This window comes from Zea mays, chromosome 10 (assembly GCF_902167145.1).
Source record: "Zea mays cultivar B73 chromosome 10, Zm-B73-REFERENCE-NAM-5.0, whole genome shotgun sequence".
Lineage (NCBI taxonomy): Eukaryota > Viridiplantae > Streptophyta > Magnoliopsida > Poales > Poaceae > Zea > Zea mays.
In genome coordinates, this window is record NC_050105.1 from 126,720,928 (window position 1) to 126,733,227 (window position 12,300).

Genomic DNA, 12,300 nt, shown 5'->3' on the forward strand with positions numbered 1-12,300 from the left:
GCCTCCGCATAGAAACTGTTTTGGACGTAGCAGGACAGCATCGAATTCCACGATATGTAGTCTTTCTCAGCAATCTGACCGAATACTCGGAGAGCACTATCCACCCTGCCATATTTGGCGTACATGACAAGCAAAGCGTTGCACTGGATGTTCAACTCACTGCCGCATTTGAGGAGCGCTGCATGTAACTCCCTTCCCAAACTCAGCAGACCTAGCTCCGCACAAACTTGGAGCACCGCGACGGACGTGTAAGAATTCATAGGGAACCCGGCACTCTGCATCCCTCGGAACAGCGCCAGAGCTTCCAAGGTCCTCCCGTTCTGCACGCATCCTGATACAACCGAGTTCCAGGACGCGACGTCCCTTGCGTCCTGCTGCAGCCACTCGAACACCCTCAGCGCTGAATCCAACAGGCCGCACTTGGCGTACATCCCGATAAGCGCATTGGCCACGAGGGTGCTCTTATCAAGTCCGACCTTCACCGCCAGCCCGTGCACCTCGCCCCCGCAGCGCCCGTCCCCTTCCGCGCCGCAAGCCTTGAGGACGGACGCGAGCGTGCACCCGTCGGGCGCCGACCCCGGGGCCGCTGACGCCCGCATGGCACCGTAGACCCGCATGGCCTCGCCGGCACTCCCGGACGAGAGGTACGCCCCGACGAGCGCGTTCCAGGAGAAGACGGTCCGCGCGGGCATTCCGTTGAACAGGCGGCGCGCGTCGTCCACTCGCCCGCACCGGCCGTACATGAACACAAGCTTGGTTGCAAGGAAGCCATCGTCGTCTTCGTTCAGCGAGCCGGTGGTCACGGCATGCGCATGGACCTGCCTGCCCTCCGCGGCCGCCCTCCTGGCAGCGACGAGGTCCAGCACCCAGCCGTAGTGCTCCCGGGCAGGCGGCGCCCGGGTCGTGAGCTGACGCAAAGCTTGACGCAGGTCGCCTTCCTTGCAGAGCCGCTTCAGGGAGGCCGAGGCGGAGTTGGGAGGCGATACGGAGGGTGCGACGGGAGGAATAGTTCGGTGGGGGAGGGGTGGGGAGGGCAGGGCGATGGTGGCCATGGCGGTGGCGGGCTTGGAGGCCCCGGGGAGCCGGACGCTCATGCCTGTGGCAACGGCCGCCAGCAAAGATATCTGTGGATTGGATAGGGCTTCTGTTCTTCATATGGCCCGACGTGCCGGCCCAACAAAAAATAGATCTCATATATGGGCTTCAACCCTAGGCCCGTCTTAGAATTACGCAGTAATTCGCGAATCGTGCTGGGCCATGCAGATCAGTCATTAGTGAAATTCCGTCCGTCATTAGGGCATGTACAACCATACCCTTCACATGGTTTTTAAAGTATATGAGATAATTAAGAAACGGTATGATACAACATAGAGTTTCTTGATCATAGATACAGTCAAGACACAGTATGTATAAAGAGTCATATACAAACTATTCGTGAAGAGTCCTTCTCTTCATATATATATATATTTTTGCACTTACACCGCTAGAGACCCCATAATTTATGGGATTGTAGATCAGTAGATGCCCTTAATCCCATCGGTTGTGGTTCAGCTGGTTGCCATCAAATGAAGCATAATGGCCAATTAGACAGTTGCCTGCTTAACTTTGATGCCGTTTTTCGTAGGCACAGCAAAGTGATATATGCTCCACCTCAGCTTTAACTCTTAAGAAAAGGCCACAAAAAATGCCCTGCTATGGCAACAAAGTGTAAATTCTCCTCTACACACCCGAATCTTTTTATAGATGCCACAATTAATTACGCCATCAATCAAATCAAATTAAAACCAGAAGAAATCACATCAACGACCTTAGGTAAGTTACCGAGCGATATGTTCTTCCCGACAAGCAGGAAGCTGGAGACGACAGCAGCCTCAAAGCAGTTGGACGAGATTTCATCATCGGTCATTGGGGTTTCCAAACTAAATCTTATGACCAGAGATAATGAATTTATCCTACAGGATTAATTCTCAGAAGCAGAACTGGCGGTTTAAGCTGTGAATGGTTTTTATCATCACTGACACATCGATCAGATAGTGATTCTGATGCATATAGAACAACGAAAATGAAAGGCGCAGGTGGATATTTACGACCAAAGGTACTGTTTGGTTCATATAATTGTGGTTCATATAATTGTAATGTAATGAGTAACGGATAACGTTAAATCATGTTTGTTTGAGTCCAACCATAATCCGATATCACACTAAAAATAAATATCAGTCTATTCAAACTTATTACCGCTGTGAATCATTATCATTGTCATTTACGTCGTCTCTGCCCATGAACCAAACAACACCAAAGTGAGGAGAAATGCGAACGATCGAAACAAGTCAAGACAAACAAAATCAAACAGGGATAAAAGTTAAAAGGGAGCGGGTTGATCTGATGGCGGCGGAGGTTGGACACCACCCGTTTGAACACCAGCAGGCAGCAGCGCGTATAACCATTTTACAGCCTTATCTGTTATCATAAGTTCAGTTCGATTAAATTAAAAAAAAGGAATGCAACATAACGTCATAACCTACGAATCCTGGAATTTAAGTTCCATAGTACTACAAGGCACCAAAGAACAGCATTGCTATTGCTAAAAGTGTCGCTTATTCATTGACAGAGAACCCGGCATATGGGTATCAGATCATTATTTTGCCTCTTCCAGAATACCAGATGCCTACAACCTGATTCTGGGAACACATCCGGTCATCCATGTCCAATGCGTAGGGACAGTTCACAATGTCACGTACGCTGTCGCCTAAAGACTCCGAGATAGAACATTTTAGTGGCAGAGTAGATAGCGCATAGTAAAAGAACCTACTGTTGATTGCTTCATGAATCGTGAGCATGCACTTTTTGTTCGTCTCTTTGTGCAATATCCCCAAGAAGATCCTTAAGCTCACCCTTCTGAAGGAGATTATGACAAAGAAATCAGCCACTAGTAAAGACAATAAGCTAATATGCTAACGAAACAAGTCAGAAACTTGCCTGGTGCAAGCTTAATATGATGTCAGACCCCCCAACAAACTCTCCTTTGATAAATATTTGTGGAAATGTAGGCCAGTTACTGCACCAACAAAATAAATTAACAGTGACATTGATATTGAGAACCAGGGGCGGATCCAGGATTTGACTGCCACCTGGGCTAGCAAGTTGCATGCTAAAGATTTTTTGACTAAAATTTCTACACTTTTTTAAGTATGCTTCCTTGCACTTTTGTGCCCAGAACCAGGGCTGGGACACAGCGAGCCCAGTCCTGCATTTCTACACTAATGCGAAGTGTGAACAATTTTCTGATTCAAGCATGCAAACCAACTGCAGTGTCTGGCAAACCATTTATTTGTTTCATGCATATCAGTGCACAGCAAGTCAATTAAATGACAATGAACGTATGGAGGATAAATATAACTAGTATGTACTACCTCTGTCCAGAAATGATAGGTGTAGTTTAAAGGAAAAGTGAATTTATATATATAATTTGATCAACAGTAAGTCAAATTATATACAAGTTTAGGATATAAAACTTGCATCAATAGATTTGTATCCAAAGTGCTTCTAAGATGTTTTTTTAGCAAATTACATTATATTGTGAGAGAAAGCAAGGACCCAAATCTAATTTGTTTAACTTTACCCTGTTCAAAATAATATTATTATTCTGGAAGGGGGGGGGGGGGGGGGGCTAATGCAAGACACCAACTGTTACTGTTAACGCTAATTGGCATGAAGATGTTCCAAATCATGTCTAAGAGGCTCAAAACGAAATGTCAACCAGATAATCACAACTCATATTCATTCTTTATCATTTTTCTTGTTTTCTTGTTTGGTTAAATATGGTTTTCTCTCTTGAAGGCAAACTTGAATATCATTCCCCTTCCTCGTAACATCATGCAAAATTTCGATAATCTACCTTACCATGGACCATTTTCAATTCTGAGACACAAGTGTGTTGCCACTTACTGTTTAAAAATACATCATCCAGGAGGTATACAAAGACACTTACGTGTGGGCTTTAACACACTCTTTGAGCTTAAGATCCCCAAGAATGTCTCTACCACAGACAGGGACGCCTGAAATCAATAACATAGAGCTTAAAATTTAAAAAGTGTCATTTACTATTACCTGCATTCGAAACAAATCATCCTGCGATCTACTAATTAGAGCCAACTTACCATATTGCTGGAAGACCTTAACAGCCAGTGCACTGAAGCCACACATTGGAGACTCAGGAAAACCCTTCATGTAGATCAAGACTGGGTTCTCCTTGATATCCTACCAAGAAAATGATAAGAAGAGATGGCAGCTAAAAAGATACATCAATAAGCTTCAGGTTATGCCTAGTTTTATCACAAGTTAGGTGCTTCAATGTTTAATATAAATATTCTTGAATCTCATCTCTGCATGTAAATACCTGAGCAATAGCGTCATGCAAAGTCATGTCTGAAATTCTGCTCTTTGGCTCGAAATCTTGATGTGTATCAGGATCAGCAGCTATTCGTGTTGTAGTTGAGTTCGTGTTTGCATTGGGATCACCACCATGTGGTGATGAATAGTTCATAAATTGCTGGAATGCTGGTTGGTACATAACCTGCTCTTCCGATTAACAAGCAGACAAGGATTCACTAAAAATAAAATGGAAACACAAACTACTGAGGTGCAAAATATAAACACTAACCGAACAGTAAATACATCATGACCATGTACAGTAGTGTGATTTTCCCAGATGGTCATCAAGACCAATTTCATATGAACTCATGGCTCATATCACATATTGAGTAAAACTATATAATTTGTTGCTGTTCTTAATGACATATATGTTATTAAAAAACAAATAGACACACATAAAACACAGTTATAAAAATTCAAATATGTGTAAAAGTTTCTTAGATAATAATATGCGAAGAAAACTCAACATAGCAAACAGAGAATGATGGTAGTAACTAAATATAACGATGCACAGATCTACGTGTTCGAGAAAAAAAAAGAATGATGGTAGTAGCAAAGGAACAAATTGTTGAATCTTGATTGTGATGAGTATGTAGTACATTTGCTGATTTGCAAATGGCGTAACACATTACTTCATGGAAGGCGAAGTATATCATCCATAGTATTGTACTATTGTATGAGATGTATCATGCTCTTGTGTATCAATACAGGCAACAGAAGTGGTAAAAATAAAGAAAATCACTCATTTCTATAGTTACAATGGTTCGTTATCATGTCCAAGCTCTAAAAGTATGAAGGCAGGGGCGGATCTAGGAGGGGGGCTGCAGGGGCTGCAGCCCCGGTCGCCCCCCATAACACCTATTAATGCATACTTCATCTATTTTAAAATAGTAGTCATCGTTTTAGAGAATTAGTAGATTTATATAATTTTTGATTGATGCATGTGTTTTATATGTGTCTAGATTTATTATCATCCATTTGAATATATACATAAAAACCAAGAGCTAAAAGGACAACTATTTTGGAACGTAAGACTATATTATAACATAAATATAGACTATAAAGGTTAACTAAGATAGGCCATAACCTTCTTTCTGATCGTGTCATTCAGCACATGTATTTGGCCTCCATCCGTGCCACCAGCACGCTAGGTGGTAGCGCGCGTATCCACGTTGGACCCGTCCATGCTTCAGCAGTGCAAATCCACGCTACCACACAGGACGCAATCATGAGCTAGCGCGCACGGCCAATGCACATCTAACAGTTAGCAGCGCGCATATGCCCGACGCAAGAGGCAGACTGCAAGCCAGGGGGACAGGGGAGCAATGTCCTGCCTAATGCTTCCCTATTTCTATAGGACATGCTATTTTTTTAGCTAATTCTCATGTAAATAGTGTAAAAAATGCTTCTAACAACCTCCTTAATCTAATTTGGTTCCCCTAATTTTGGATCCTGGCTTCGCGCCTGCTGCAATCAGCACCATGGCAGGCCTGCTGCAGCACGCTAGTACATCAGGCCTGTGAGAACGTCGTCGTGACACTCACCCCCAAAATGGACGCTGGTGGCTCCGCCAAACATGTTTTAACTTATAGCCCTTCCTTTGATCCAATCCTGGATCCGCCACTGTATGAAGGCAACTGTTAACTTCAATGCTATGAAACAGGAACACTGGAAGTCCGGAAACTATACATATACTACAGTATGTCAGTATCCAATTACACAATCCCAGAATAAAACCAATTCACTGGAAGCCTGAAAACTACACATGTAAATTTCTCAACATTTGAAGCGTAACGTTTGCCATTAAACAACGCATGGCACAAGGTCGCATACTCGTCTGGACATAAATTGCAGACACTAGATGCGCGTGTAGTCTAGTGTTTTGGAAAAAGATAAAAAGGAAAACTACTATCATCATGGCTGTGTCGAACAATCTCGCTGCATTAGCACTCGAAGCTAAGAAAGACGTATGGAGATTGGCGACCATCGTGGAGTGGATTTGTGAACCTTACAGAAGTTGTGGTCGGCAGTCCGTGAGATCTCAGGAGCCCTCTCGCGGCGAGGGCGGTCGAAACCAACCTCTTCATGGTACCCTGTGAACGGCGCATTCAACAACAAACAATGAGATTAAGAATGGGATCTGCCAAACGAATTGGAGAAATCAGCAACAACCAAATTCCCATCGCAGCATCAGCGAACTCTCGCAAAACAATAGTAGAACGAAATGGATAGCGTGTAACTGACGACGAGCTTTGGGTGGGGAAAGGGGTTTAGTTGAACCCTCCAGATTTCGTGGAAAATAAACTGGAATTATTGTCGCCCTCGAAACAACGACAAATTCACGACAAACTGGTAGGCGTGGAGTGACTAATCAAGCAAGGCTATGGTTTTCCTTACCATCAAAAGGAAGAGGCAATTTCAAAGTCCGGGTCGATCTCCACTCTGCGCCGGCCGCTTCCGCCTAGGAGTGGAGGGAACGACGAGAGAAGGGAGGAGGATGGATGGCCACCGGAGATGCAGACGATGCGGCGTGTGCGTACTGTCTTCTCAGGTGAGCTGGGCCGCTGCGGCAACCGTGTTCGATGTGATAATGAATTATGGGCTTTACACAGTTTGTTTCCGAGTGGATTTCCTATCCACCTTTCCAGGGTAAAAATAAGAGAAAGAGAGTCCTGTTTCTGAACAATAGTTGTAATCTGATTTTCTTTTATCGGACTTGAATTCTTAAATAAAACCATAAAAATTACCTCTCTACCCTGGATTGAAGTGGTTTTGAAGAAAAAAGCGAGTAAATAATTTAGGTTTTTTACACCAATTAGAGTTGGCAAAAGCTAGCATATTCAAGGTCACTGACATATAGCCCGTGCTAACGCTACGATCCTGCAGAGACTATGAGAGGGATCAAAGGGGTCAATGGCGGCGGCCGCGCAAGTGTGGAGAGAGGGGACTGTTAAGTAACCCTAGTTAGGGTTACGTGGGCAAATACCTGCTTTGTTCCTGAGGGGTCTCACATCTCTATATAAGCAACATGTACACCCCCTCATAATACAGAGATCAGAAAAAGGCCAGAGGCCCAACCCTATATCATGTGTCTCATGTGCTCTCTGTCGTGTTTGATGGGAAAGAGAACGGGCTCCTACGACTTCTCGCGCCTCTACTGCTGACGGAAGGGAAGGGAGCGGATCTGGTGATCCGTGGTAACGTAGTTCTCAATACGTTATCAGCATGCTTTACCTCGACATTGCTGCGGGATCAGATCTGCATCAACTCTCCGTCAAGCCGGCAGGTCCTCCGGTCTAGCCGAACTGTCCTACGCGACAGGCTTGGATTTTCCCTCTACGCGATCGAGCGGTATGTTTACTGTTTTTGATATGCTATTATGCATAGCCTACGATCCATGCGCGACGAACTTGTTATCGCCGTCGCTGTGGTGGTGCGACGCCCACGCCAGAAGCGCCCGCTCTAGCGGCAGCTAGCCCACGTCGAAGCCACGCCGCGCGCCTGAGTCACGCCTCACCGGAAGTGCCCGCGCCGACATACGCGTCTCAGGGGCTGCGCTAGCACCTTCTTTTTCGCCGAAGATCTTGGTGTAGTCGTGGCAGTCGAATGGATGGATAAAAACAAGGCTGGTTTTCAGCGTGGGCCTCTCCCTGGCTAGATGCCCAGTCGAAGTGGCTACGTTGAGATAAAAAAGGAGTGGTATGCGCGGAGACGTTGAGATAAAAATGGTGCCATGCACTACGGTCAAAGGGGCTGACGCAAATAAAAAGCAACGACTTTATCTTCCTCACACCACCCCACCTCCTCTTTCATGACTGCATCCAAGGACCATGCATGCATGCCGCCTGGTCAAATCGAGCGTGAGGCCGCAAGGACCATGCATGCATGCAAGGTGCTATTTGCATGTCCGTTTATGGCGCTCTGGTGGGAGAGAGGAAACAGACTATGTTATAGGGGTAGGCTACACTAGTGGATCTGAAATCTGCAAACGAGCGTGGAAGCAGTGGCTGCCCGTGAAAGCCGGCTGCGTGACGAGCGCATCGCACGGCTATAGCGTTATCACGGAGAAAATTCTTGCATGTGTGTGACTGAGGGAAGCACGTGTTGCATGGATAAAAGGATAACTGTGTGGTTGAGATAACGGAAAAAAATTTGTTGTAGCCCGGCTGCAAACCAGACTGTTTGTAGCCCCTCACAAAAAGGAGAATAGACCCCACCTGCAGACCAATAACACAACTAAAACGTTATCTGGTGGACCTGCAGGTGGGGCCTATCCTCCTTTTTGTGAGGGGCTACAAACAGCCTGGTTTGCAGCCGGGCTGCAACAAATTTTTTCCTGACCGTGCACATGAGGTGTAGATAAGGTTTTTACTCAAATAATTATAATTAAGCATGTTATTATCTCATAAATTCTACTTTAGTGAATTATTTATTGTCATAATAATTAGTATAAAAATACATGCTTGAATATGCACCTGATCTGCTTATGTCCATGCATTAATTCTAATATTATTTTTCTGCTTTATTTCTCGTAGTAGATAAATGGCAGAAATTATTAAAATGTGTGAAGCCTATATTGTGCATACTCAAATCGCTCTAAATATTTGTGTTGCGTTGAGCTTTTGAACTCACGTCGAGTGATTAAATTGTATAGTGGGTACTCGGACATGCCGATTAGGTTGCGTTGGTAATCGGCTGAGTTATGACATTAGCTGAATATTGACTGCACCTTGGCAACACGACGTAGTATTTGTGTCGTTCGAACTTCGCTGCGTCATGTGATTGCTATGTCGCACTCTCGCTAAATCGGATCGCTTCCGTTGAGTCGGACCGCCATCGCCGAGTCACACATTTTTCGTGGGCCCTGAAGGCATTGCATGTATGTCGTAACTATTGTGTCACAGTTGCACTTGTTGCGCCTGTTGTGCCTATTGTGCGTACTTATCGTGTACCCCAACTACCAAGCCACAACTGTGTCTGTTGCGCTGGTTACGAAGGTTTGATGTGTTGTCGTTGCCCTGATGGCCGCACACGCGTTGACGCCAGATACGCTAGAGCTTGTACTCGCGTGGATTGTGGTGGGTTGTTCAAGCCCCTGAAGTCACATTATACACAATATTTGTAAACAATTTTATTTGGCTTTTTATTTGATTTAACTGTGTTGTGTGGCATCATATTTATATATCGCCAAGTGGCCATAACAACTATATCAAGCTCTATAGTGCTTGGAAATCTAGGAAATTAAATTGAACTATAATAAAACACAGGTAAGTTAATTTTTTGCTCTCTCTCCTCATGCATAAATTTTTACCCGAAGTAACCCGAAGATATATAATATAATGCATGAAAGCCTTTTTGGCATAGAAGACATCACAAATTTGGGATTCTATTAGTAAGAAAAAGGCCTTACCAAATGATTTAAGACTATAAATCTCAGCCATACATTGCTCAACCAGATGTTAGCACATTGCTCTCTCTGTCGCTAAATGACATTAAGCAAACTATGAGATAAAAGGACATGTAATCGCTAGCAACACGAAGTTGCGAGTATACTGAGAGGTTATTCTGAGATTTTTTTTCACTATGTTGGTGTGAAAACCATAGTGTGTTCCCATCGAACCACTTTACTCGTTCTATCTAGGACCTCTATGCTTGTGTCACATACATCTCTCGGAATTGTAAATACTTATAGTCACTGAAATGACTCGGGATAGTCATTTCACAAGTTTGGTATACCTGTAAGCTAAATGGTAAAGGTCGGTCCTGAATGGACACATACCTTGGGTTTATATAGCCTAACTACACTGAATTTCACTCTTTGGCATGCTTACCATTATCTACCTCCGATCTATCAGAAGTGAGAAGAGTAGATAAATAACTATGAAATCCCACATCACCACAGAGCTTGAAGCTAAATTAGACATTAACATGTCCTTGGTCCTCGGAGCCAGAAGAGTCATATGTCTTGACCACTAGACTACTAGTGATGATAATTTGTGATAGAAATATGAAGATCTTGTAGAGACATGTTGTATCCTCTCTACTCCTGATGATTTCTTCATACGAGAGCAACACTATCTGTTGTTGAAGACTGGTCCCAGACGGATATTGGTCTTTTTTCGCTCTTGCCAAGCCGTTATCACCATTTGCTTAGTCTTAGAAATCAGGTGGGTTTTCATAGATAAAACAAATTCTTAGCCTTGTATGTTCTATTCCAAAGCATATCTTTTTGCTGAACAATAAAGAGATCGAAATAATGCTAGATAGAACAAATTGGTATATAATATGAGGAGAAATGTTTGCCCTGCTAGCAGCATCACAAATTATTAACTATTGTTATAAATTCTCTCTCAAAATTATAATACCTAAAAAAATGTTGCATAACTTGAAACCCAATTTCAGATCAGTATGAGTAATTGGGTAAACCATGGGCAATGGTAAAACGAGTTGGACTATACATCTCTGCATACAAACTTTTTTGCTTGGCAGCATTGGCCTGATGACGTGCACTTTACTAACATTATCTATGCACACATTTTCATATGTGCTTAAAAGCACAATGCAACCAGTGAATGTTCTTGTGAGCGCTAGACCCTGATGGTCATTTTAGTTGTTGATCTGAAGTCAACTACTAGCTCCAAACGACGAATGATGTGCATGAGCCTCCGAGGGACCCTTATGCATAAAATAGTGTTGCGTATATCAGTCTAAATCTTAATGATTGACTATACATTTGGTAATAATAAAAATAAGTTTGCAGAGTTGTAACCACGAAGCAACTTGTTATTATGTGTCTCACTGGATGTTGAGACTAACCCTTCATATTGAAGGACAAATATGTAGTATTCATGCCACTACATTAATATAAGTCCAAAGCTCACTGCATAAAACCCCTATCTGTAATGTGCGTAAGATTTCCCAAATAAATCACCACAATAGCATACATTGGCCACAATTGGATGATTGTGGTTGGGGATTTTATCTGTATGCTTTTAAGAACATCTCGGCATTAGGGGGAGGAATGCCCATATATTGTAATGCCTCAATATTCTATTAAACGCACAAAAGCCAAACTGAACCCGTCGTTCGGTGTGTACTCCTGTGTATATGGAGTTTGCCAGAAATCGTTGAGGAGTAACCATATTGGTCTGAATGCTTCTACCTGATGTAGATGTGGATATACCCGAGATTAATATCATATCCACATTTGACTTATTGGCATGTGATCTATTCTCGGGGACGCCTACGAATATGATCCATTGGCCTTAGTCAAAGCATATGTTCTGATTGCAGATTCGCGTGGTCTATAATAACTCTCCTCCGATGAACTCGCCCTGCTAGTGATTTGCCTCACGATGAGGTTCATCTTGATGATGAAATTCCTAGCAATGCGCGCAATATCATTGTGTTGGGATACGGAACAATGAATCTTTCATTTTGGGAAATGACGGAGATCATTATTAAATGTGGGAGACAAATATGTCGGTGGCTATCTTGCCCCTCTAGATTGCAAATGGATCCAAAACAAAGTCCTAGGCATGAATGCTTTAAGCTCTCTTATCAGGTCATTGATAAATGCAATCGAGGTTGAACCAATAATCGCAAAATGAAAGTCACGAGCTTGAAGTTCGGATATTTATGGGCACTATTGAAATAACGTGTGGTGAATGCGATGGTTCAAGTGGTCTTGTGAGAGACTCATCCCACGTATGTGTTGAATAAACATTGTTCTGCTATGTAATATATCTGGCAAATGGAATTAATTAAAATATGCAGTTAATAGGATTCTGAAGATCTGTCATGAGGTCCTAGGAGGAATCATATCTTTGAATTATAAATATGCAACATATAAATCTCGTACCAAATAAA

The 12,300-nt window shown here is 43.3% G+C and overlaps 1 protein-coding gene across 4 annotated transcripts; it reads right to left on the minus strand.

The window, feature by feature from the left end:
* Positions 1-2,201: 2,201 nt before the first annotated feature.
* LOC100280180 (grx_S15.2-glutaredoxin subgroup II) lies at positions 2,202-7,129 on the minus strand. Of its 4 annotated transcripts, XM_035963020.1 has the most exons (10): positions 6,829-7,012; positions 6,444-6,524; positions 5,976-6,054; positions 5,519-5,639; positions 4,397-4,573; positions 4,158-4,257; positions 3,989-4,055; positions 2,977-3,055; positions 2,810-2,895; positions 2,331-2,457 (listed from the first exon to the last, which is right to left on the minus strand). In XM_035963020.1, exons 5-9 carry the CDS (start codon positions 4,568-4,570, stop codon positions 2,821-2,823), a joined length of 495 nt encoding a protein of 164 aa, XP_035818913.1. In that variant the 5' UTR covers positions 4,571-4,573; positions 5,519-5,639; positions 5,976-6,054; positions 6,444-6,524; positions 6,829-7,012; the 3' UTR covers positions 2,331-2,457; positions 2,810-2,820.
* Between the last annotated feature and the right edge of the window lie 5,171 nt (positions 7,130-12,300).